The sequence below is a fragment of the Neofelis nebulosa genome, chromosome 6 (assembly GCF_028018385.1).
Source record: "Neofelis nebulosa isolate mNeoNeb1 chromosome 6, mNeoNeb1.pri, whole genome shotgun sequence".
Taxonomy (NCBI): Eukaryota; Metazoa; Chordata; class Mammalia; order Carnivora; family Felidae; genus Neofelis; species Neofelis nebulosa.
The window spans coordinates 74,507,107-74,534,195 of NC_080787.1; the positions used below are offsets into that span (position 1 = coordinate 74,507,107).

General features: G+C 34.7%; 1 protein-coding gene across 4 annotated transcripts in view; it reads right to left on the bottom strand.

Annotated features, from left to right (window-relative positions):
* Window positions 1-2,771: 2,771 nt before the first annotated feature.
* The window catches only part of PHIP (pleckstrin homology domain interacting protein), a 150,645-nt gene continuing 126,327 nt past the window's right edge, over window positions 2,772-27,089 (bottom strand). For 2 of the 4 annotated variants that reach the window (XM_058734524.1, XM_058734523.1), the window contains exons 36-40: window positions 25,388-25,540; window positions 23,856-24,019; window positions 23,142-23,401; window positions 22,436-22,633; window positions 12,740-18,215 (exon numbers count right to left, since the gene is read on the bottom strand). In XM_058734524.1, the coding sequence (XP_058590507.1) occupies window positions 17,578-18,215; window positions 22,436-22,633; window positions 23,142-23,401; window positions 23,856-24,019; window positions 25,388-25,540 (1,413 nt within the window). In that variant the 3' untranslated portion in view covers window positions 12,740-17,577. Of the gene's footprint in view, window positions 3,065-12,739; window positions 18,216-22,435; window positions 22,634-23,141; window positions 23,402-23,855; window positions 24,020-25,387; window positions 25,541-27,089 lie in introns of those variants that run through there. The other 2 variants (XM_058734526.1, XM_058734525.1) reach the window with 2 other exon arrangements.

The window sequence follows — 27,089 nt, forward strand, 5'->3', positions numbered from 1 at the left end:
TAGTTCATTTTTGCTTTTGTTTCCTTTGCCTTCAGAGACATATCAAGTAAGAAGTTGCTGCAGCCAAGGTCAAAGAGGGTGTTGCCTGTTTTCTCCTTTAGGATTTGATGGTCTCCTGTCTTACATTTAGGTCTTTAATTCATGTTGAGTACTCGCTTGATCATTACAGCTTTGTCATACAACTTGAAGTCCAGAATTGTGATGCCTCTACCTTTGGTTTTCTTTTAAACATTACTTTGGCTATTCTGGGTCTTTGTGGTTCCATACAAATTTTAGAATTGTTTGTTCTAGCTCTGTGAAGAATGCTGGTGTTATCTTGATAGGGATTGCATTGAATGTGTAGATTGCTTTGGGTATCGATGTTTTAACAATATTTGTTCTTCCAATCCATGAGCATGGAATGTTTTTCCATTTCTTTGTGTCTTCAATTTCTTTCATAAGCTTTCTATAGTTTTAGGCATACAGATCTTTTACCCCTTTGGTTAGGTTTATTCCTAGGTTTTTACGGCTTCTGGTGCAACTGTAAATGGGATCGATTCCTTGATTTCTCTTTCTGCTGCTTCATTATTGGTGTATAGAAATGCAACTCTTCCTTTTGGGTTTTCTACATTATGAGTATCATGTCGTCTGCAAAGAGTGAAAGTTTGACTTCTTCCTTGCCGATTTGGATGCAATTTATTTCTTTTTGTTGTCTGATTGCTGGTGCTGGGACTTCCAGTGCTCTGTTGAACAACAGTGATGAGAGTGGACATCCCCGTTTTGTTCCTGCCCTTAGGGGGACAGCTCTAAGTTTTTCCCCATTGAGGATAATATTAGCTGTGGGTCTTTCTATATGGCCATTGTGATGTTCAGATATATTCCTTCTCTCCCTATTTTCTTGAGGGTCTTTATCAAGAAAGGATGCTGTATTTTGTCAAATGCTTTTTCTGCGTCTCTTGAGAGGATCGTGTGGTTCTTATCCTTTATTTTATTAATGTGATGTATCATGTTGATAGATTTGCTGATATTGAACCACCCCTGCAGCCCAGGAATAAATCTCACTTGATTGTGGTGAATGATCCTTTTAATGTATTGTTGGATTTGATTTGCTAGTATCTTGCTGAGAATTTTTGCATCTATGTTCATCAGGGATATTGGCCTATAATTCTCCTTTTTTAGTGGGGTTTTGTCTTGTTTTGGAATCAAGGTAATCCTGACCTCATAGAATGAGTTTAGAAGTTTTCTTTCCATTTTTATTTTTTGGAACAGCTTCAAAAGAATAGACATTAACTCTTCTTTAAATGTTTGGTAAAATTCCCCTGGGAAGCCATCTCTCTCTGGACTCTTACTTACTGGGAGATTTTTGATTACTAATTCAATTTCTTCACTGGTTATGGGTCTCTTTAAATTTTCTGTTTCTTCCTGTTTCAGTTTTGGTATGTTTCTAGGAATTTATCCATTTTTTCCAGATTGCCCAATTTGTTGGCATATAATTGCTCAGAATATTCTGTCATTATTGGTTGTATTTCTGTGGTGTTGGTTGTGATTTCTCCTCTTTCATTCGTGATTTTATTTATTTGGGTCCTTTCCTTTTTCTTTTTGATCAATCTGTATAGGGGTTTGTCAGTTTTGTTAATTCTTTCAAAGACCAGCTTCTGGTTTTACTGATCTGTTCTACTGTTTTTTGACTTTGATATCGTTGATTTCTGCTCTAATCTTTGTTATTTCCCTTCTTCTGCTGGATTGGGTCTTTATTTGCTGTTCTTTTTCCAGATTCTTTAGGTGTAAGATTAGGTTGGGTGTTTGAGACCTACCTTCTTTAGGAAGACCTGTATTGCTATATACTTTCCTCTTATGACTGCCTTTGCCGCATCCCAATGGTTTTGGACTGTCCTGTTTTCATTTTCATTGGCTTCCATGTATTTTTTATTTCCTCTTTAATTTCTTGGTTAATCCATTCATTCTTTAGGAACATGTTCTTTAATCTCCAAGTATTGGCAGTCTTTCCAAATTTTTTCTTGTGGTTGATTTCAAGTTTTATAGTGTTGTGGTTTGAAAATATGCATGGGATGATAATTGATCTTTTGTACTTGTTGAGGGCTGATTTGTGACGCAGTATGTGATCTATTCTGGAGAATATTCCATGCGCGCTTGAGAAGAATGTGTATTCTGCTGCTTTAGGATGAAATGTTCTGAATATATCTTTAAGTCCATCTGGTCCAGTGTGTCATTGAAAGCCATTGTTTCCTTGTTGATTTTTTGCTTAGATGATCTGTCCATTGTTGTAAGTGGAGTGTTAAAGTCCCCTACTATTATTGTATTATTATCAAGGAATTTCTTTTGTGTGTGTGATTAATTGATTTATATGTTTGTGTGCCTTCAAGTTGGGGGAATAAATATTTATAATTGTTAGACATTCTTGGTGGATAGACCACTTAATTATGATATAATACCCTTCTTCATCTCTTGTTACAAACTTTGCTTTAAAATCTAGTTTGTGTGATATAAGTATGGCTACCCCAGCTTTCTTTTGATGTCCATTAGCATAATAGATGGTTCTCCATCCCCTTACTTTCAATACAGGTGTCTTTAGGTCTAAAATGAGTCTCTTCTAGGCAGCATATAGATAGGTCTTGTTTTCTTATCCATTCTGATATCATATGTCTTTTGATTGGAGCATTTAGTCCATTTACATTCAGAGTAATTATTGAGAGAGATGAATTTAGTGCCATTGTGTTGCCTGTAGAGTTGGTGTTTCTGGTGATGTTCTCTAGTCGTTGTTGCTTTTGGTCTTTTTTTTGTTTGTTTTATTTTATTTTTTCCCCCACTCAGCAAGGTCCCCTTAAATTTTCTTGCAGGGCTGGTTTAGTTGCTCACTAATTCCTTTAGGTTTTCTTTGTCTGGGAAACTTATGATCTCTCCTTCTATTCTTAATGACAGACTTGCTGGAGAAAGAATTCTTGGTTGCTTATCTTTTCAGTGATAAGATATTCACATCTGACCGGATTTGGAGCATCTATACAGTGCCAGAGTACACAGCAGAGAGGGACGGGGTAGATTTGTTGTCGAAAACTGTGTTCTAGAGCTGAAACATAGCACAAAGACAGAGTTTGGGGAAAAAGAGAAACAGTAATTTTATTATTTTGTCAGGAAAAGGAGGCTGCAGCAGACTAATGCATTCAAAACTGCAGACCTGCCCAGGGTAAAAGTCTGAGGGGTTTTATAGGAAAACACAGGATCATGGCTGTTTCAACAGTGCTGCCAGCTGCGTTCATCATGTCTTTCAAGGTGACTAGCACTAGCAGGGGGCCATCCAAGTCTGGTTACATTAAGGTCAGCAAGATATCCATATCAATGCCAAGTTCCTAGAACAAAGGATTCTACAGAAAAACAAGTGAAGGGGAGGGAGAGGCTTCAAGAATGAGAAAGAGAAAACTTTCTCAGTTTAAAGTCAAGCCTTGCTGAAGCATCAGTGTATCCATCTTAATTTCCATCCATCTTTACGTTTCTATAGCGGTTTCAGCTTCTGGTGACAAAAAGAAAGAGAAGTAGCAAACTCACTGAGCAACATTGCTATTTTTTTTTTTAACGTTTATTTATTTTTGAGACAGAGATAGAGCATGAACGGGGGAGGGTCAGAGAGAGAGGGAGACACAGAATCGGAAGCAGGCTCCATGTTCTGAGCTGTCAGCACAGAGCCCGACACGGGGCTCGAACCCACGAACTGCGAGATCGTGACCTGGGCTGAAGTCGGACGCTCAACCGACTGAGCCACCCAAGCCCCCAGCAACATTGCTATTTTGATGAATATCCTCAAAAGGAATGGCTTGAGGTAACTGTAGTTATCTTGATATCATTACAGGCCATCTGAAATATTCCAGGTGGTTAGGCCAAGTCACCAGGTTGAAGGATTTTTAAGTAGAAAAGTAGTATGATAAGAATTGTATTTACTGAACACACACACACACTGTCAGCAAGAACGCAGAGGATGTGGGGAGCCTGGATGGCTCAGTTAACCTTCTGACTTCGGCTCAGGTTATGATCTCCCAGTCTGTGGGTTCAAGCCCTCCAGCTCGGAGCATGGAGCCTGGAGACTGCTTTGAATTCTGTGTCTCTTTCTCTCTCTCTGCCCCTCCCCCACTCACACTCTTTCCCTGTCTCCCGAAAATAAATAAACTTTAAAAAAAGAATGCAGGGGATGAGTTGTGGGACAAAAGCAAATACAGGAAATGATGTCTATAGCAGGGTTGTTCAGAATAGCAAAAGGCTGGAAAGGATTACCATGTCTTACTGGCAACAGTGATTAGATTTTGATAAATTCACAGGATAAGTATTATATACAGCAATGAAAATGACTGAATTATACCTTGTGTAAAAACATGAATACATTTTGAAAATATTACAAAATTATTGTCATATAAAGGGACAAAGAATGTGCCACCAAAAATGCAGGAATGAGATATAAGAGGGGTTCCTGGCCAGCTCAGTAGGTGGAGCTTGCAGCTCTTCATCTCAGGGTTGTGAGTTCAAGCCCCACATTGGGCATGGAGCCTACAGTTAGACAAGATCTAAAAGGGTGCTCAGGCTCTTTGTTAAAGAGAAATGTGATATCCGTATTTTCACTTACTGTATTTGCAACTTATTTCACAAACATCTGAGTGTTTATATTTTACAAGGCATCTATAAGCACATGAAGAACATGTTGTATAAACACATAATACGTTTGGAATAAAATGGACTGTGAAAGCATGATCGATGGCACAAATATTACTGCGGAGATGATCTCGTTTACATATGGAATCTAAAAAAGTGGAACTCATAGAACGAGACAGTAGAGCAGTGGTTTCCAGGGGCTGAGAAGGGGATAGGGGATTGGAAGAGGCTGGTCAAAAGGCATAAGCTTTGTTATGAATAAGTTCCGGGGATCTAATTTACACAACATGGTGATTATAGTTAATAATTTTGTATTGTGTGTGTCAAATTTGCCAAAAAAGTAGATCTTTAGTGTTCTCACTACCACAACTGAAGTAATCATGTGAGGTGATGGATGTATGCATTAACTTGACTGTGGTAATCATTTCACAATGTATACATCAAACCATCACATTACACACCTTAAATATATACAATTTTTGTCAATTATACATTAATAAGTCTAGAAAAAATAAGAATTTAAACCAAAAAGTGAGGAGAACAAATTAATTAACACATATTTAAAATGAAATTCCTCTCTTTTTCTTTAGCGGTATTTCACCCATTTTTGTCAAAGGAGTTAAATTGGTTATTTCTTAGACTTCTTGGAAAAATACAGCTATTAGGTAAAATTGTAAGTAAAATGGGGAGGGGTAAATAGGAAGGAGCAGGTGATACACTCCCATGTCTTTTGACACTTTCTAGCAATGACAAGATGACAGAATGAAGAATCAATATTTGTAATAATTGCCATATTATACTTGCCAAATAATTGCCAAAATTCTTGAGTGATATGTACTGTTCCAAAATAAAATTTCATTTGTAATATAGACCATTTTAACCACTCCTCTAAATTAAAAGAAACTTGTTTTAACTAGTGATCAAAAAGTTAATATGTTTATTAGCTAACTCCTGGATGATTTTAAAAACTTGTAAGAGAACATTGAAAATTTTTCTCAAAACTCAAGAAAAAGCATGTGTCTTAACTTGCCTCTCACCTAACAAAAATTATGAAAAGATTAACCCAGAGGCTAACTTCTTTTAAAGTCTTGACTGAAATGAATCTTAATTTTAAAAATGAGCCATTTTCTAAATTTTGGAATCATAATATCCAAAATGTAATATCCATTACAATTGTTTGTACAATACTTTCATGTTTCGAAAATTTTGGAATCATAATACCCAGCAAATGTAATATCCATTACAACTGTTTGTACAATACTTTCATGTTTCTAAAATAAAGTCTAGTTTTTGCATACCAAGGCTATTGGTAGGCAGGCATCCAAACTGAGAAAAGAAAATGTCAGATTGCAAGGTCTATTTATGCAGTTATAATCTGACATTTCTGTATTATGTCTAGTGTGTTTTAGGTTGTTCTGCCTAAGTTCCATTTCTGCAAGTGTCCTGGTTGATGGCCTCTATCATGTAAAAAGTTAATTCAAGGTTGGGGTGCCTGGGTGGCTCCATTAGTTGAGCATCCAACTTCAGCTCACGTTATGGTAGGTGGGTTTGAGCCCCACGTTGGGCTCCCTGCTGTCAGCGTGGAGCCTGCTTCAGATCCTCTGTCTCCCTCTTTCTGTGCTCCTCCCCGTCCACATGCTCTCTCTCTCTCTCTAAGATAACAAACATTAAAAAAATTTAATTCAAGGCAACACTCCTAAACAGTTTTAAAGCTTTCTGTGATATATGGCACATACAGAATTGCTCTCAAGATTTCTAGTGAATCATCCATTGCCTATATGTAATGATGGAACAACTCCCTTGTAAGGTGATTATGACACTTGGCTTAATAAGCTGAATAAATTTTACTGATACTAATAATATTAACAATTAAGTTATAGTTTTTATATCTTAGGTATTATAGACAGAATTGTCATCATGTTTGACATACGAACTTCTGGCCACATCATATGGGTCATGGGATACTGGGTTGCATATCATGAATTAAATTATGAACAACTGAGATTAGCAGAAAAACATATTGAAGGACTGAGAGTCTGCATTCCTAACAATGCAATACATCAAGAGGTTAGGAGTGATGGCAATAATGTAGCAAAAATGTTACACTGAACTTAGACTAAAATAAAGCCAAAGCTCTTCAGCTGTTTAAGCATATTGTGTTGGCCTTGAGAATGCACCTTGAAGAATTCATAGGCCAGGGGCCCCCACAGCCACACTCTGAACTCCATTGCTGTGTTTGTGCCATAGATCCATCTTCCTGGAGCTGCTTCCAGCCAATATTGGCATGCAGGGATACTAAAGCAGGTGCATACATACCTGGGAGATGGGGGGGGGGGGACTCCTCTGGTGGTCAACTTTGGTTCAAGGACTCCCCACTTGTCCTGCTGAACTTCCTTAGACTACACAGCAAAGATAATTTTTTAAGTTTATTTACTTATTTATTTTGAGAGAGAGAAAAGAGAGTGCACATATGCACACACATGGGTGCAAGTGGGAGAGGAGCAGAGAGAGGGAGAGAGAGAGAGTCCCAAGCAGGCTTTGTGCTGTCAGTGCAGAGCCCAGTGAGGGACTTGAACTCATGAACCGTGAGATCGTGACTTAAGCAGAGATCAAGAGTCTGACAACCTCCTGAGCCACTGAGGCACCCCACTCAAAGGTACTCTCATCCAAACTTACTTCCCTCTCTCCTTCATCTGGGGTCACACTTACATTGCATCTGATGGATCTCAGCTTTTCCTAGCTCCCTCCCAATTTTCTTTCAGAGGCATTTCCTTTATTCAAATCCTTACATGTTTAATCCCATCTTGGTGTATACTTCTTTAGAGGACTTTGACTAATGTATGTCTAGAAATATACTGTTGGGGATTAACAGTAATGTGATCCATGACAGATTAGTGATGTTTTTAATCCAAGATATCAGAAAATGATCATGGGTAGTACAAGTAGGACCTCTTGGTGGTCTGTGTCCTGGCCTTTTGTAACAAGACCTAATCTTAGAAAAAATTACCTTTAGAGCCAATATTATAAATCACAAATAGAAATCACTCATTAATCTAGTCAACTCATTTGGGAGTAGAGAGCAAGTTACTTAATCTCTGTATGTTTTAGTTTCCCTAACGTAACATGAGAATAATAATTGTACCTAACTCATAAGATTATTCTGTAGTCTAAAAAAACTACTATAGGGGGTGCCTGGCTGGTTCGGTTGGAGGAGCCTGCAACTCTTGATCTTGGGGTTGTGAATTTGAGCCCCACGTTGGGTGTAGAGATTACTTAAAAATAAAATCTTAAAAGAAAAAGAGCTGCTATATGTAAAGAATGTAGAACAGTGCTTGGCACATAGTGTTTAGTGTGTTAGCAATCATTATTACTATCAGTATGAATTTGGTACTTGAGAACACGTAGATTGCAAACACAGCTAAGATAGAAAAATCTACATGTAAGTGAAAAAAGTCAGAAAAGAGATGGTCAGAGTGGTTAGAAAAAAGCTAGAGCTTGTTCATTCAGTGACATGTCTGAAAAGGGAAAGAGAACTTCTTTCATTTGCTCTAAGTTTTGCACTGTTTTTATATAGCAAGCTTATTTATTAATTGTAATTTGATATCTGGTGAATAATGTCACTTTATTTTATAAAATATGGCTACTCTACTATGATAATTTAATTAGCATTAAATTGGTTTCCTAATAGCAATGATGGAGAAATACATTCTAGACCAACCTTTCAAGTGGTCTTAATAAGTGAGGAAGACTGGCTAAAGTAAAGGAGCAAATAGATCGCCATGGGGATTAGCAAAATTTAGTGAATCATGAAAAAACAAAACTGGGACCTCAGAGTCTTTAGGATACCACTCTAGAAGCAAATTGGCTATATACGTTTATTATTTCTCTGGGATAAATATGGCCTACACGGGTTTAATAGGGTTGTCCTTATACGATGAGAACAGCAGAAAGCTTGATGAAATTATGTTTTATAAGTCTGGATATGGTGTTTTAACTGAGTATATGAAGTCCTTTCCAAAGACTTTTAAGATTTTGGTTAAAGGTCCCACCCAGATCAAGTAAAGTTACATGTTGACTTACAGATTTTGTCTAGTAGAGTTAAAAATCATTTGTTTATTGGAAAAGATAACTACAAAGCTATTGTATTGGTCTGTAAAACATTAACCAGGTTTTTTATGTATCCAGCGATCTTACCTTCCTGTGAATGAGCCCCACTTTCGTCTTTGCATGCAATTTTTTGTTTAAAAAGTGGACATTTAAAATGTCGTAATATGGTAACTGGAAACCACATTTGCCTCCCAACCCAGACTTTTTCTAGTACGTGTAGGAGACATTAAAAGCAATCTTTCTGGGGCACCTGGGTGTCTCAGTAAGTCGGGCATCCCAGTCTAGATTTCAGCTCAGGACATGATTTTACGGTTGGTGAGACTGAGCCCTGCGCTTGGGATTCTCTCTCCCTCTTTCTGTCCCTCCCCCAGTCATGTGCATGCCTGTATGTGCATGTGCCCTCTCTCAAAATAAACTTTAAACATTTATTTAAAAGTTTATTTATTTTTGAGACAGAGAGAGAGAGCACAAGCAGGGAAGGGGGCAGAGAGAGACACACACACACACACAGAATCCAAAGCAGGCTCCAGGCTCCGAGCTGTCAGCCCAGAACCCAACATGGGGCCTGAACCCATGAACTGTGAGATCATGACCTGAGCCGAAGCTGGACGCTCAACCGACCGAGCCACCCAGGTGCCCCCAAAATAAATACATTTTAAAACAATCTTTCTTACAAAAACCACTGGCTCACAAACGTCTTAAAATGGGTCCCAGTTCATATAATTAAGGTGAATCTCTGGGCAAATTAAGCTGATTTAGTAATTTTAGTTTAAAACATTTTTTCAATGTTTATTTTTGAGAGACATAAGAGGGTGAGTGGTGGAGGGGCAGAGAGAGAGGGAGACACAGACTCCGATGCAGGCTCCAGACTCTGAGCTGTCAGGACAGAGTTTGAGGTGGGGCTCAAACTCACAAACCTTGAGATTGACCTGAGCCGAAGTCAGATGCTTAACTGACTGAGCCACCCAGGTGTTCCAGTAGTTTTGGTTTTAAAAGATAAACAATGGCTGCATCTTTTCTATGTATACAGTATAATCCAAGAATACATTTTATTTTTAAAATGAAGATTGGATTTGCTTTCTCAAAAGACTAGTTAATCTTAAGTCCTTAAATTTATGTCGGTCTACTGACTAGATAAGCTAACATTACTTACATATTTGGAAGAAAAACATAAAATGTGTTCAAATTGAATTATGCTTCTGACAAATTATTATTCATTTTTTTAGATTTTATTTTTACCCAATCTCTACATCCAACACGTGGTTCAAATTCACAACTCCATAATCAAGAGTCATATGCTCTACCAACCAAGCCAGTCAGGTGTCCCATGACAAATGTTTTAATTAACAGTAATAACATTTCATATTATGCCAGCTTGAACATAATTTCCAAGATCCTCAGGTAACTTAAAACTTTGGACTAATATTAATGGGCAATCATTACTTATTTAATTGTAAGATTCAATACTAAAATACTGCTTGCTCAGCATAATTTCATTTACATTTGCTTCTTATATACTACGGAGTGGTTATCTTTGAGTCATGTATTTAATGAACATGTTCATTTTTGCAACGTTAAGGTTTCAAAGTTGTGTATTCATGAGCTTTGCTATTCTACAAAAATGCTTGCATATGAGTTTTCAATTACTTTCCTTTCAGTTTTCTCAGTTAAATAGTTACTTTGCTTAAAATTTGTAATTAACGTATGTAGCTGAGACCAGGAACAAATATTGATGGAAAAATACAATTAAGTATCGCAATAATAGAATGAGTTTTTCAGTTTTTTCCTGAAGTGTCTATTTGCTCCAAAATATGAAAAACTTGAGTATCTAGAAGAAAAAGTAAGAGTCTAAAAAGAAACTACAAAATGTACTACAAAACTTCTCCAGTTTTGATGCACTTATTCACAAGGGAGAGAAGAGCGTGTGAAAACTTTATTGCCAAGTACTTATGTCAATACTGAACTAGAAGTTGATTTTGTTAAAATAATAAATTGTTCTTAAAGAGCTCAAAAGAAGACTAAATTGCTCTATAATTTCTGTATAATTTGCTCAAATATCCCATATCTCATCAGAATAATTTGCTTGGCTTTAACTTTATAATGTTAATTATTAAAACAAAGATCAAAATGAAAGAACAAGTTTCCCATTTGCGATAGAGGAGTTTCCTTGAAATTGCTCTGCTTTCTAGGTTTCTTTTTAAATATTTTCTTTCACTTTTTTGGGGGGGCGCCTGGGTGGCTCAGTCGGTTAAGCGTCCGACTTCGGCTCAGGTCACGATCTCACGGTCCGTGAGTTCGAGCCCCGCGTCGGGCTCTGGGCTGATGGCTCAGAGCCTGGAGCCTGCTTCCGATTCTGTGTCTCCCTCTCTCTCTGCCCCTCCCCCGTTCATGCTCTGTCTCTGTCTCAAAAATAAATAAACATTAAAAAAAAAATAAAAAAAAAATAAATATTTTCTTTCACTTTTATTAAGTGGGAAACCCACTATTATTCTCAGGCACCCATGATCCTATCTTAATGAAGTGATTAAATCTCTGAAAACTTTTGATTTTGCTTTCCCAAAATTGAATCCTAAAAATTTCAAGGTATGTTTTACACAGAAACTGTCTTTGAGACTTCCCAGAGGGCCCTGGGAAAATCACAAACTTTAGTACTTTTTATTAGTAGCAAACAAATATTGCAACTCAAAACTCCATTTTCTAAGGGTTCACAAGATTTTACACTCCCTACAATTAGGTCATGGTCACATGTACACTTACTACAATCAGCTTGCTTGGAAGTTATACATTAAATGGCTTATTTTATTTATGGACTAAACAGAAAAGCCAAGACTGATCCATGAGTACAGCGGACAATATACAAATGAGAAGTAACCATAGGCTATTTGAAATGAATTGGACCTTGGAAATTATCTAATAAATTTTTTTTTTTTTAACTTTACAGATGAAGAAAGTAAAGCTAGATGAGATGAAAGGACTCAACTCTATGCCTACTTCATTCCATTACGCTGCTGCCACCATGTCTAGCTCATCAGGCTAAAAGGTATTTCATTGAATCTTTCTATTCTTGTCCCAAACAAAACCAAAGAGCAATCAATACACAGTAAATGTGTTAAGTGCAGAAAGATTACAAATACAAGGTATTATACTGCAAGGGACAGAAGTCTTGTGTTTTGGGTTTTAATCTTACTGTCCTTAAATAATAGGGAAACAGCCTCGAACATAAAATTGATGCTATTACAAAAAGAAACCAGTAAAAAGTGATTGCTGAAAATGAATTTTTCTTGACTGGTTCTTCTAAGTATGTACCACATGTAAGTATCCGTCTATTTTAGAAAGAGGAAAAAAAAAAGTGCCCCAGGAATGCATACCTGCTTTCCTCAACTTAGAAATTTTAGTCATTTAAACAAAATTTCATAGGGAGAAATGATCAATAGCACAAAAATACAAATCATCCCTTTAGCTGCTTAATCTGAATTGTCATTTATTATAGCCTTATATATTCTTTTTACTATAATTGGGATTCTTGGGAAGTCAATAAGCAATGCTTTCATAAATCTTATCTTGTTATAACTGTTTAACAAGTGAAATATTTCCTCATTCCTCCATTTCTTTTGCAGAAATTTTACTTCACATTTTTGAAAAAATACTTACACAAACTGTTCCTTTGAATTATCTTACATATCTGAATACTATTTATCACCCAGTACAGTAACTTGTACATAGTAACAAATTAATAATTTAAAATAAAATGTACACATTAAAAGGCAAGTGACTTACTTATTTTCAACCTTTGGTTATTTTGGAATTAGTGTACCCACAATCCTTTAACTGGCTATTAATTTTAACATTTTGCTAAATAGGGCAAAACTCTAATGCACCAGCATTCACATAATGGCTTCTTTGGTACAGTGCCTGTTGAAATTATGTACTGAGCACGTTATGTGTTACCCCCCCCCCCCCAAAAAAAAGAGCAAATAAGAAATCAGGAGGCTCTACAAAATAGCTTAGAAAAACAAGTTTTCTATTTATTTTAAAAATAAGTTTGTAGTTACTACATTGCAGGGACAGGAATTCTTACACATACATTCTAGTTTGTATAAAAGGATTCAAAGAATTATGCATCAAAACTAACATAGAAAGTGTCCACATAACAGTAAAGAAAGGTCCAATCAATATGTACAAAAAGAAAGGGCACTGCTATTCTGGTGTGAGACTGCCGTTTATAACATGATACTTCCAGGTTTCTGGAAGGAAAAAAACAAAAACCTCAATAAAGCTAAATAATTTGTCTTTAAACTCTGTTACTTATTACATACAACAGATTTGCTTGTGTTTAACATTGTTTTCTGTACAAAATAAGTATAAGTATAATTTTAATTTGAAAATGTGTCAGTTTCAACTTTAACCCTCTAGGTCAGTTACTTTTAAAAAATTGAGCTACATTCTACACGTCTAAATATCGTGTGACAGGATTTAACAGTTTTCTAAAAGATCTTTAATAAGACCTCATCTTCTTGCAGTTTTAATATGGTCCAAAAATGTAACTTTGTGTTTTGCCTCAATTTATAGTTTATCATTGTGATTAATCACACACAATCTTAAAAGTCATGAGCATGTGTGTGCCTCTGTATCCTATCGTGTACTATATATCATCTCAAACCTATTCTCTTAGCTCCTTAAATGTAGAAACTCATAGCCACCCACTATTACGTATTTGGTTTGTGCCATATAAAGGTTAATTTCCTGATGATTATATCTGCATTAAAAGAAGTACTTCAACACAGAGCTATCAAAACTAAAAATAATATATACTTATAGCTCATAATATTTTCTAGTTGTTTTACTGTAGTGTGTACAAGATTTATCTCTGGAGCGTCAAAAGTGGTACTTACAGTCTTCTGACTCAATCTGACCTCTTCTTAGTTACTGTACATAGTACAAAACATCATTTGGAGTGCTTAGCTTAGTATAATTAAGAACATAAGTAGTTTCTTAGTAAATGTAATATTCAGTTCAAATCACTTGGAAATTTGGGGAACTTTGGAGAAGTGCAAGGAGGAAAGTAAAGAAAAGGTGTATTTTTCTAATTTCAATAGGAAAATAAATTCTCACCTAAATGTAACTAAACCACATCACAACCTGTTATGTAAAAAGTACTTTCTTAGTATGGGGGTAATTCACAGAACGTATTAAGTACTTCCCCTTTTATGACTCTACAACCATGTATTTCCTGCATATAAGAATGCTTATAGCCCTTTAAACACTCAAGTATCTTGGTCCTTTCAACCTACTCAAAAATTAACTTCAGGTGAATAAAAACATTCAGAATAACAATTTGCTTTTAGTTGACATTTGAGAGATACAAGCTATGTTTGTATAAAATGGAATGCTAGAATTAAACATTAGCTAGAAGAACTAATTTATATTATTAATCATATTTTAAAACATGTAAATGTGAATACAACATAAGCAAAATGTTATTTGAATACATCTGTTAAAATGTCTGATTAATATACTACACTCCAGATAAGGGTCAGTTCTAGGTGTTAACACACATGTGCTGCATGAGGATCTTTTTGCAGACCAGTCTATCTTAACGCAATTCATTTCCAAGCGACACTAAATTCTGCCAAACTCGTATTTCAGATGTGACATGATCAAGCCCACAATAATTCTATACAGTTACTCTAATTAAATTTAAGGAGGAAGATAGTTTCATAATAATGTTAACAAAGAGCCTTCAAATTTGTGAAGCTGTGCCAATAATAAAAACAATGGAAACAAGACCAACAAATCTTTAGTACATAAATTTAAGCAGAAAACAGGATAAAATTTTAAGAAGGTATAGATCTATTGCCCAGAGTTATGAGACTGTAATTTGATTGAATGATTTATACTGCTCATTTGCAACATTTTATAATTTTATAAGATTTGATTGGGACTGGAGACTACCAGGTGGAGAGATTATTAGGTACTTAAAAACACAGAAATTGATTTATATTTTCCATGTATGTAATAAGTTATATTTCTGAAGCTTTCAATAAACTTGAGGTTTTTATTGCTCACCTAAGACAACTGCCAAATTTTCTTTTGGCCTACAAAGAATACATACATGGTGTCACTGTCTTAAAGAGGATAATTTTTTCCAATGCTTTTGATATCTGGTCAAACAGAACAAAAATATGGTGATGACATAAATTTCTCAATTCAACTTTTGCAATGTATAGAAGCTAAATTATAAAAATATAAAATCTAAATATATCTGATATTACTAATACATTTTTAAATGTTTTAATTACAAAGAATCTGAATCCATGTCATTTTTGCTTTACTAAGAAACCAATGTCTAATAATGTCCAAATAAGGTCATAAATATACAGTGTCTTTAGAACAGAAATAATACATTTACTTGTTGCATGTAAGATGGTAATTACTCATTTCTTTGCTCAAGAGTTAGAACTAATCCATACATCATACTAGAGGTATATTCCACTCTAAGACTGTGTACGCTCTTCCTTTTTCTGTACACACCTCAAAACTGTACACTTATTTTTTACAAAAATGGATTTATAGTCTATTTTTTTTTCCAACACAATGCAGATAACATCAGGAAATTACATGTTTCAAACAGATTGCCTTCAAAAGCAACTAATTACTTTAATGACTTAAATTTCAAACATACACATTATTCTCAATAATGGTGTAACTGAAAGACTCATTTTACTATACAACCAAGCCATCCATTTCTGCATTATGAAGAGTTTAACTACTGACTTTTAATTATATAGTTAAATATATTTGTTAGAAAAAAATAAATATACAAAAAACCTGAAAAATTTGAAATTATTTTTCGACTGCAAAATCACAGCAATCCAGTTAAGATCTGGAAAATGGTTTACTTAATTTCACAGGAGGTTTTCTGTACAAATTTAGGTACAAATGATCTAAAAAGCCCAAATGCATCACTTTCCACTGTTCTTCAAGACAATTAAATGACGGCTAACATTTATCCCTACCAGAAATAAGTAAAGAAATAATTATGTAATGTATTTTGCCAAGGTTCAATTAAAGACTTTATTTTTCTACATCAGGGTCATGCTGATACAGATTTTCCCATCCTCACTTTTTAAAAATGTAGTATCTGAAAATTTTGGTTACATTTTTGTACCATACCAGTCCTCAGAAAATACTACATTCTTTAAACTTTTAAAAAAATGGACAATTTTAAACAATAGAAATGGTATTTATGTTGGCTTTTAAGGTATAAAATAACTACTGTACCATAAACAAATAAATAACTGCTTTCCTTTTTCATAGCAGTACATATAGCAATACATTCTCCTAAGTCATATAGTTATCATTTACAATAGACAACTCAATTTTACTAATGATGCAAAAAATAATAGAATACAAGGCACAATCATTAAATGGAATTTTTCTTTAGGGTGTATATTGACATACCAGCGTGATAAGGATACCATAAAAAGTGCAGAAAAAACACAATGTGCAATGAGACCACTGTATAAAACATGATTGCATAAAAAGTGATTTGGCCTATTTTAACCTTTAATAATTGAAAATAACCAATCTTCCCCTTAAAATTAAACTATAAAGTATGACATTTTAAAATTATTTTTATTCTACCACTATCTAAAAAATCCTGAAAAAAGAATTTATACCTGGGTAATAGTATATAAGTATGTGTTTGTATATATATTTAATTATACCCATTTATCAATATATACACATACACACACAGACACATTTCTTTGTAAGTCATTTTAGCCTATTAGATATGTCTAAAGTTTAGAAACGACATTAATCCAGATCAACAAGTAAACATCAAATCCCATACCTTTTTCCTGTATTCTCCTTGAATCCTTTAACCACTTAAACATTTTCTCTAAAACATCTCTGTCAAAGGACCCACCAGTGCATTATTTTCTACTATTAAGTACCAAAAAAAGATACATCTCAGCATAACTCTTTTTAATAACGTGCTCTTTAGAATAATATATAGCCTTTCCAATATTGAAAAGTGTATGCTGTCCTGACAGTCAAAAACAGGCTTTCCACTGCACTGATTCTCAGTCTTTGGCACAATAAACAGAGATTGAGTGATTGATATAAGAATCAAGGTCTGAAAAATTAGACAGTCAAATGTTTTCCAATGTGGATATGTTTCCTTTCCATCAGTACATTTTCTCTTATGTTTGGCAGAAATGGAATACAGCAAAAGCCTCATCTAGATTCTTTGTAGATGAACAATCTATAGTTAAATTAAACTTTTTAGGGTTATCAAATGGTGGGAATTTTTATATTTATCTTTAGAGGAAACACACTTCTGAATTTACTGCTACTCTGGTAACATCTGTCTTCCTAGGGGCACGACCTTCTGTATCAATAGAAATGTACCTGGCTTGGTCAAAAATAATTCATTTTAACATGAAATGCTCTATCACTAGGAATATTATGCTCCTTAAGAGTATAGCAGAACTGTCTTTTCCAGAAATAAACTGGGAATTCATTATAGGTCCTCAATTTCTTTTGTTTCAAACAGTGAATGAAATGAATGTTGAAATGCATAACCTATCTAAAGGCAATAAATAGCAAACATTTAAAATATATATGTATATATTTATATATATATATTCATTTAAAGAAGTGAAGTGTCTTGTAAGTTTGTTTGTTTGTGTTTTTTTTTTGTTTTTGTTTTTTTTTTTGCAAATCAAAACATTCCCTAATCCACCATAGCAGCAAGGAAGCAGAAGCCTTAGTTCTACGTATTCCTTAACTGTACCTGCTTTATGATTTTGAAGTAAAATATTTTGGTACAAGTTACCAACCAATTAAATTAGCTTTTGCTTTTTCAGTCAACTTTCGGACTCGTCCTCTACTAGAAGTTCCAAAAGTCAAAGAGGTGTCTTCGAACAACAGCTGCCTTTGCTCCTCTTCAGAATCATCCTCATTATAGAAAGCTGTCCTTCGACCTTGGTTTCTAGTTCTCATGTGGGGTTCAGAGCCTTTAAGTTCCTCAAACTCTTCTTCCTCATCCATAGGATCATCTGTCTTTTTTCGGTTACTTCTCCTTAGCATTTTAACACTTGTAGGAACTATGAGATCTGAATCTAGTTTTTGTGTCTTCATCTTCCTTTTCGGTTTTCTGCCTCCACGACTTTTTTTCTGTAACAGATCCTCCTTTACAGTATTAGTTTCAGAAAGAAAACTGCATGTTGAAGAAGGAACTACTTCATCTCTGATTGAATGTACATTATTTTGCTCTGAGTTTTCTGGCTTTGCATACTGTAGTTTTTTGGGCTTTCTACCCCTTTTCTTGTGTATAACTTCACCACTATTGGTGTTAACTTCTACCTTAGGCTTCCTTCCAGGTCCTCTCTTTACAAGTTTAGATGGCTGCCCTCCATGGCCATTTACTTGAATGCTTCCTGGTACAAGAGCATTGTTCCTGCAATCTGCTAAAAAGGAACAACAGTACACTTAACATAGGGAATTGCTTTTTTTATTTGACTCTCAAACTAGTCATAAGGACACTGCTATACTTACATAAGCACGTAATTCTAATTTTTGTTTTTACTAAAATGAGAAAAGGAACTAACAGAAGGCTAATAGTTTAATGATATTATCTTCTACTTAAAACTCACAGAGGAAGAAAGACCCTTAATGAAATCATTAATGACCTCACATGAGGGAAATGACACTCAGCAAATAACCTGTTAACATTGTAAATTATGATATAGCTGAGATCAGCCAACGTTTCTTAGCATTATTACCTTTACTACATGTTCTAATATATGAACACTGTTTGGATTACACAAAATGACCATATTCACTTGTATAGAGCTTAGCAACCACAAAGAACTTTACTGCTTACCTCATTAACAAGTTTTCGGTATTCCTACCTTTAAGCAGCTCAATCATGGAAAATGATGTTAGTATAAAATCCATGACCTTTTAACTTGGTAATCTGAATACATAGTAAGCATAACATCTCCTTCCACTTACCTCTAATAACTTTTTCTACTAGGGATGGAAGAAAAAGGGATATCAAGACTGGAATGTTTCTAGCTCTTATTTGATTCCTTTTTGGATACGATCATCATACCCTCTCTGGTATCAGAGAAGAGTTTACAATTTAAATATTTGCTTATGTTCCTCAGAGGTAAGAAGAATTTCCTCTCCTAATCCTACTACAAAAGAGGTTTTTGAGTACATCTATTAGAATAATTTATATCAATTATTCCCCATAAAAACTACCATTCCATTGACATTCTTCCTCTATCCTAACTACAACACTAGAAATCAGTTACTCTTGGTTATGAACTATGTTCTCAGAATAGTTTAAAAAGGATGAAGTAAACAACTAAACAGTTTCCTTCACAGGCTCTTTGAAATGGTCCTATATCCTTACGTAATTGAATGGCAAACAATTGATTTATTATCATAAGCAGTACTGAATCCATGTATCAATCAAATCTATTATGTATGCCATTATAATTGCAACAAACTCCAAGATAAAGGCTATTGTGCTTTATAAAAAAATATAAAATTCTAGAGATCAAACTCTAAATCTATCTAGAGACCATGGTGAACTGCCTTTCTGTGTTAAAAATAAATGCTATTACCCCTTTAGATGAAGGAAAAAGATGACAAACATGTATTACTACTACCTTTTTGTTCTCCTAAAGTTCTTAAGTTTTTTTGTTTGGTTGTGGTGGGTGATCTACACTGCAATATTCTAAAGAAAATACATAAGGAGATGAACACTGCTTTTAAAGAGATGAACACTGCTTTTAAAGAGAATGCTTCCTCATAATGATATCTGTCATAGCTTGAATTATACTTCATATGTATCAAGAAAAAAATCAAGAGGTCACAAGAGGCCAGAGCCAGAAGCAAAGGGAAAAGGCAAAGCCCTCATTTCCTGACCCCCATGATACAAATACTTTTCTTTAGTGGTTTTCCAGCATAAGGAGGGGAGTGGGAAGAGGGGAGAAATGTGTGTGAGTGTGAATAAAGTAATTAAGTATCTTCTAACACACAATTACACTTAACCTGTCTGAGGATTCTGTATATCTTACTTGTTTTACATTAAGACTGCTGACAAGGTTGTAAATAACCAGTCCACATACTCACTATAGAAATTCTACAGCTTGGCTTCAAGGACTCCATGAATTTCTTGAAATGTCCAAATTTTGTGTGAATATGCCTATGGGCATTTTCTGGGGAAAGGACTACAGGTTTCATCAACTTTGCAAAGCAATGCATTAAGTAAAAAGGTTAAGAATGAATGTAACACTCTTTATATGGGCCTGTGTTCAGTATGGTAGTTATTAACCATGTGGCTACTGAGCAATTAAAACAGCTATGCAATTGAGGAACTCAATTTTTAATTTAAATGTGAATACTGAAACACTGTACATTTTGAATATTAATTACAGGTTGAAATGACAGTATTTTTGATATGATGGAATAAATTATTAAAATTAGTAATTTTACCTGTTTATTATTAGATGTAGTAGCTACTAGAAAACTTAAAATAATACACATGATTTATAGTGGTTTATATTATATTTCCACTGGACAGAATTGCCTCTTGATTCTAACAGTTAATCCAGGTGTCAATGTTTATGTAATAAGTCATCATTAATGACTTATTAGCTAATTATATTTCTATACTGCAGTGGTAACTCATATATCTGTGATACGCAAAACTTATAAATCAAATTGGTTATTGGACCCCCTATTGTAATGCTAGAACCAATTCACTATGTACATCTGATTTCCGTAGGGTTCAAAGTGACAGAAGCAAGGCGAATATACTATACAAAAAACTTTGAATTTAGTTCAGAAAGGAAGCAAATAATAAAAATGTAAAACACTGATATACAAAGTCATTTGCTTCTTTATTCACTTACTGACCACTATATAGTAAGTATAAGTGACTGAAAAAGTAATTAAACCCAGAAGTTCAGATTCCACTGGATACAAACACATGTAAAAAAGAATAATAAGTGTTACCACAAAAAGCAATGAACAGGGTGTTCTGGGAACATAAAAGAAGTGCTTGATTCTGTCTAAAGAACCCAAGAAGAGGCTTCCTGGAGTGGATAATATTTCAAAGTGGAACTTGAAAGGTAATAGGAAACCATTAAATTGGGAGGGAAAAAAAGACATTCTAAAGAAGGAAGAAAAGGACAATGATATTTCAGAGACTTCAAGTGGTATAGGATAGCTGGGACATAAAAAGGAGAGGGAAAAGTAAAGAAAGCTGGAATGTTAGGCAGCAGCCAAGTAATGAAGAGTCTTATATAATAAGCAAAAACATTAAAATCTGACTCTATGGATGATTTGAACGCAGGGAAGGATTTCAACTGTGTGTGTGTATGGGCATGCATGCATTTGTGCTAAAGATAAATGATCAGAAAGATCACTTTTACGCAATGTGGAAGACGTACTGGGTAAGGAAGAGTTGAGAATCAAGACAGCAAGACCAGTTAGAAAACTAGAACAGTCCAGATGAGAAATTATGTAGGCCTGAATTAAAAACATGGAAGTGAGAGGAACCGATTTTAGGGAAATTAAGGAGGCAGAAATAACAGAAACTAACGACTGTGAAGTAGATCTGGAAGAGAAGGCTAGATGACTCCCTGACTTTAAGCTTACATAGAGGGGTATATCCCAATGCCATTATACATATAAAAGGACATTTCAGTAGAAATATTAAATTTTGAGAGGTGTCTGAGGAGAACATTGAAGAGGAAATTGTTTAGGCATACATTGGAAGCTGTGATACAAAATGCTTCTTCTGGAACTGCTCACTGCCAATAAGCCATAATTGTTTTAACACATCATAGGGTGTACTATATCAGTTTCTTTCTCCATTGTTCAAACATAAAGCCTTTAAAATGAAAATCTGCAGATGAGAGAACTTGGAAGCATAACTGTAAAGGGTTAAAAGTTTTATGACAGAACAAAGGTCGGGCTGTGGACAACCCTGATGAGTTAACATTTAGTGAAGGGCAGGGCAGTGTGCTGAATTTTGTGATGTAAGAACAACTTAATTTTTCTAAAAAGGAAAGGCGTATACATTTGGTTAAGTAAATCTAATTTAATTTAAACTACCTGAAAATACTTTTTAAGGTTTTGTAATAATGAAGTCAGGAATTAGTTAACTTACATCAGTAAAAGCCTTTGATTCTAGAATTTGTTTTTATTTCCATAAAGCAAGTTTTTCTTGGCTCTTAAAATTTTTTTAATTTTTTTTTTTTTCTACGTTTTTTATTTATTTTTGGGACAGAGAGAGACAGAGCATGAACGGGGGAGGGGCAGAGAGAGAGGGAGACACAGAATCGGAAACAGGCTCCAGGCTCCGAGCCATCAGCCCAGAGCCTGACGCGGGGCTCGAACTCACGGACCGCGAGATCGTGACCTGGCTGAAGTCGGATGCTTAACCGACTGCGCCACCCAGGCGCCCCGAAAATTTAATGACAATACAGTTTGCTTTGGGCACAAAGCTGCAAATCAAAAGATGTCTCACTGAATGCACCAACTAATACAGAATGTGACTTTTAAATGAGCAACCTAACAAAAAGTGGATATAAATGCTACCTCCAACAAAAAGCATCATTCTTAAGAAATACCTACTTTATCTTGGAAGATACAAATAATACCTTACCTTGCTCCATGATGGGTGATGACTTTGAAAGAGTGGATGTTTTTGAGAGTACAGATGATTTCACTTTACGTTTGACTGGCTTTTCCTTTTCTGTGTTTTCTTTTGCAGAATTATTCCTAGTGCCATGACTAATACTGGACTGACCAGGACTTGAAAGAGTATTCAAAGTTTTGGAATGTTTCACAGAATTTTCTAGAACTGAAACACATATACACACACACAATTAAAAGCTAAATTATTTAACCTATAAATAAGCAAGGAGGTTGGGATTACTTGTAATTTGGACTGCTTGAATTAGCGAAAGGATAAAACCTAGGAGTTGCTTAATGCTTTCTTAGGAAATCTACTTTCAAACAGGAAAAAGGAATACACAAATAAACTCTTTTAACAGTTTCAGACCTTTCTGATGATGTCCAGTAACTTCAAGATTATGAAGGTAAGCCATAGCAAATTGTTAGCAAGTCTGGGTACTAGGATTTTAATCCAGGCAGTTTGGATCAGAGTTACCATTTTTAAGTATTCTATGCTAACATTACTAAACGTCATTTTTTTTTCTTATTAAGAGCAAAAACAAATAAGCAAAAAAGAGCAAAACCAACACTTTCTGCTGGAATTTACAAAAATCTCATATATTTCATTTGGCAAAATAAAAGCTAAATTTAAAAATCATATATACTTCAATTTAGAAACCGTGAATGATTCTTACTTGTTTTCCCTGGCATTGCAGATGTATTAGCTTTTGAAATTAAAGCCTTTGCTGCAGAAGAAGTAGATGGCTGCTCAGTGGTAACTGGATCTACAACCACTCGATTGCTTCTGGTTCGAACTACAGAACTGGATTCTGTTTTACCATTTATCTGAGTGGCATTATGCCTTGGTGGTATTGATCGTGTAGGTGTAGAGAATGGAGAGGTAGAGATATCTGACTTTAGCTGGGGTTTTAAGGTCCTTTTTTTCCTTTCAGGGCTGTAAATAAAATAATATCATTAGTCATTCCTATAGCTCTATGCGGATAAATAAAATAGTTTTATAATACTGTTGGATTCAATATTTGTACTATTATGAAATATGTTAAAATATGAGATTTGTAGTGGATTTCATATGGTTGTGAGCCTTTGAAAGTGAATATTTAGTGAAGGATTGCCATAAATGCTACAGTTATATGACAGAAAGCATGATGCCATCACTATCCTAAAAATGCTGTTTTACTGTATAGATTTAGCAGTTTGAATTTAAGCACTTACACTAGTATAGCTTTAGTTAAAAGATTAAAAATCCTCCACATCATAGGAACTTGCATGTCAAATATATCATTCTGCAATATAGGGAATAGTAAAGGAAGTATTAAAAAACACCGAGTTCTATCATTTAGATGACAAAGTTATAGATCAGTTGATGTTTTTTAAAATAAATCATATACCTTGATGCAGCACTACTGGAAACAGAGCTGCTTCTGTTTCTTTTCTTCCTCCTTTTGGTTATTGTATTTCTTTTATGAAAACGAAGAGCAGATTTATAATCTGATAAAACTGAACTAATGTGTTCTTCAAAGAAAGCAGACAGGCGCAAACTCATGCTGTAAATCTACGATAAGAAAAAAAGTGTTTAAATGTGGAAAGGAAAATGCCTGCTCAGTAAATATTAACATAGAACTTAAGTATTTTTTTTAGCAAAAAGTTTCAACAATTTAAACATTACATTTTTCCAATCTCTTTAGATGAAGAGTAAAACTAAAGCCTTTTTACATTTAAACTGTATTTTTTGTAAGTTTTATTTTTAATTTTTGAGAGAGAGAGAGAATATGAATGAGAATCTTAACTAGGCTCCACATTCAGTGCAGAGCTCATCATAGCACTCAATCCCATGACCTTGGAATCATGATCTGAGCTGAAATCAATAGTCATACACTCAACTGACTGAACCACCCAGGTGCCCTGACAATTAAACTATTTTTACATTTGGATTAGGAATCTTCCAAGGTTTCAGAGTCTAAGTTTTTATTTTTTTTTGGGGGGGGGGGGGTTGTTCGAGGAGCAGAGGGAGAGACAGAATCTTAAGCAGGTTCCATGCTCAGCACTGAGCCATTATAATGCAGGGCTCGATCCTACAAACCTGGGATCATGACCTGAACTGAAATTGAGTTGAATGCTCAACCAAATGAGCCACCCAAGGGCCCTGGATTTCAGATTCTTAAATAAGAGCCCTAGTATCAATTCACACGGCCTATACAGACAAAATTCCTTTGAACTCTATCACACTGAAACTATCCCTGAGGTTTTGAACCTGTTACCTAGGACTATCATCTATATTTTTTCTTTTTTTAATTTCCTTTTTTTTTTTTAACATTTATTTATTTGAGAGACAGAACACGAGTGGGTGAGGGGCAGAGAAAGGAAGATACAGAATCTAAAGCAGGCTCCAGGCTCTGAGTTGTCAGCACAAAGCCTGATGCAGGACTCAAACTCATGAATTGTGAGATCATGACCTGAGCCAAAGTCAGACGCTTAACCGACTGAGCCACCCAAGTGCCCCTATTCTTTTTCATTTCATTTCCATATATCACCCTTTTGTGATATCTTGTCTGCCCAAAGAGAGGTAAATGATATTTATAATTTTACTCATTTTTATAAATGATTCACAAAAATACCTTTCCATTAATGCAGAAAATAGCTGGAAAAGTTAAGCCCACATAGCCCTAATATATATCAGGACAAAAAGTATGTGGTATTTGTTAAGGAAAAGTAACCATCCCTAAACATTAATGTCATCACTTTTATTTTATAGAAGGAAAGAAATAAAAATATGTGAATTCTTTTTTCCACTAGGATACCATTAAGAACATAATATAAATTTTGCTCTATATTTAATTAACAGAACATTTAGTTACTTAACATACTTTGCTACTAATTTCATTTAAATTAAACATAGACAAAACCAGTTTTAAGTATATACCCTTGATCTTTTGCTTGGTGTATAGGCTTTGGAATTGCTAAAAATAAGTCTGACATCTTTACATAATTCCATGGGTGACTCATAATTCCCAGCCTCTAAAGTTTCTCTAACAGTAGCAAAATCCATTGGAGTGTCAATGATGTCTCTGTAGTCCTAAAAGAAGAAAAACAGGTGGTATTACTATTAACATCACTACCACAAGGCATTAATACTCAGCACAGTGATTGACATACAATTCCTGTGATAAGTACAAGTCCTAGAACTATTAATAATCCCTTACTTTCCTCATCAAGGCTTTTTTTTTCCTAATAATTTTTACTTTTTTCATGCCCTCTCCCTTGTATTGCAGTCAACATAGGTTCTTCTCATTCAAGAAGCTATTAAGTTCTGCTGCTTTTTCTTGAGGAAGAGGTAAAGGGTAGAGTTTTTCTGGAAAAAGAGGATTAAGAGTACTGAAAAAAACCTTAGATCCACAACTAACAAATTTCATATAATAAAACTCAAAATTTTATACTAGCTATGAACTCTAAAGGCTCTGACATAGATCTTTAAAATAAGCAGATAAAAAATAAATAAAAAATAAAATAAGGAGATAAAACAATAGAAATACACTAATACTCCATTTGTGTGGAGGCCTGAATTCTAACCTCAACTTCAGTACTACAATTGGGAACTCTGCATTAATCAGGAATTGTGAATGTAAATAGTTGTCACAAAGCCTATACACTTCATCAGACAAAGGAGAAGTGGAATCACCTAAAGTATCTACCTAGTCAACTGTGTATAAAATAAGGCAATAGATTAGAAGCAATAAAAACAGACAAGTGAAAGCAGAAAGAAACAGAAGGGTATAAAATTATTTGAATATGGTATCTTTTAAAAGAGAAAGAGTAATACATCTTTTCCATAGACCAGAAGTATGTAACTACATTTTTCAACACGTAGCTTGAGTTTGCACCATCAAGTTTAAATTATGATCAAGTATGTTTGACCATAAGGGAAATAGCATTATTACCTTTTACAAATAGGGACAGTTTTATTTCTTCTGTAACAATCTATATGCCTTTTATTTCTTTTTCTTACCTTATTGCATTGGCTAGAATTTGCAGTACTATGTAGAAAAGCAGTGGTGAGAACAGGCATCTTTTGCTTCATTCCCAATCTTAGGGGGAAAGCATTTGGTTTTTCATGATTAAGTATAATTTAGCTGTAGGTTTTTAAACAGAGACTCTTTATCACGTTTTCAAAGTTCCCCTTTATTCCTAGTTTACTTAAGAGTTTTTCTTTCTTTTTTTTTTTTATTATCATTAATGGTGGTTATCTTACATTATGTATTTGTCTATATTGCATCCATTCATCACAGGACTAATTATGTAAATTATATTTTCCTATCTTTTGTGTTCCTGATGCTCTGGTGATTTGGGATTCTTACAGACCTGAAGAGAGCCTGCCCCTCCCAGGACTAACCAATTCTTAGAGATAGACCAACCCTATGCCCCAAAGCCCACTGGAATTATTCAAATTAGCCAGTCCTAAAGTGTTTACCCTGCTCTGCCTTGCCTTTCTCATAAAAACCCCAATAAAGGCTCTGGCTTAAGCATTTCCTTGCTCCTGCCTTTTGCCATCTGACCAAAACCTGATGTTTCCCTTGTGGCTCTAAGTGGCATTCAGTGACACCATCTCTGGGACTTGTGAATGTAAT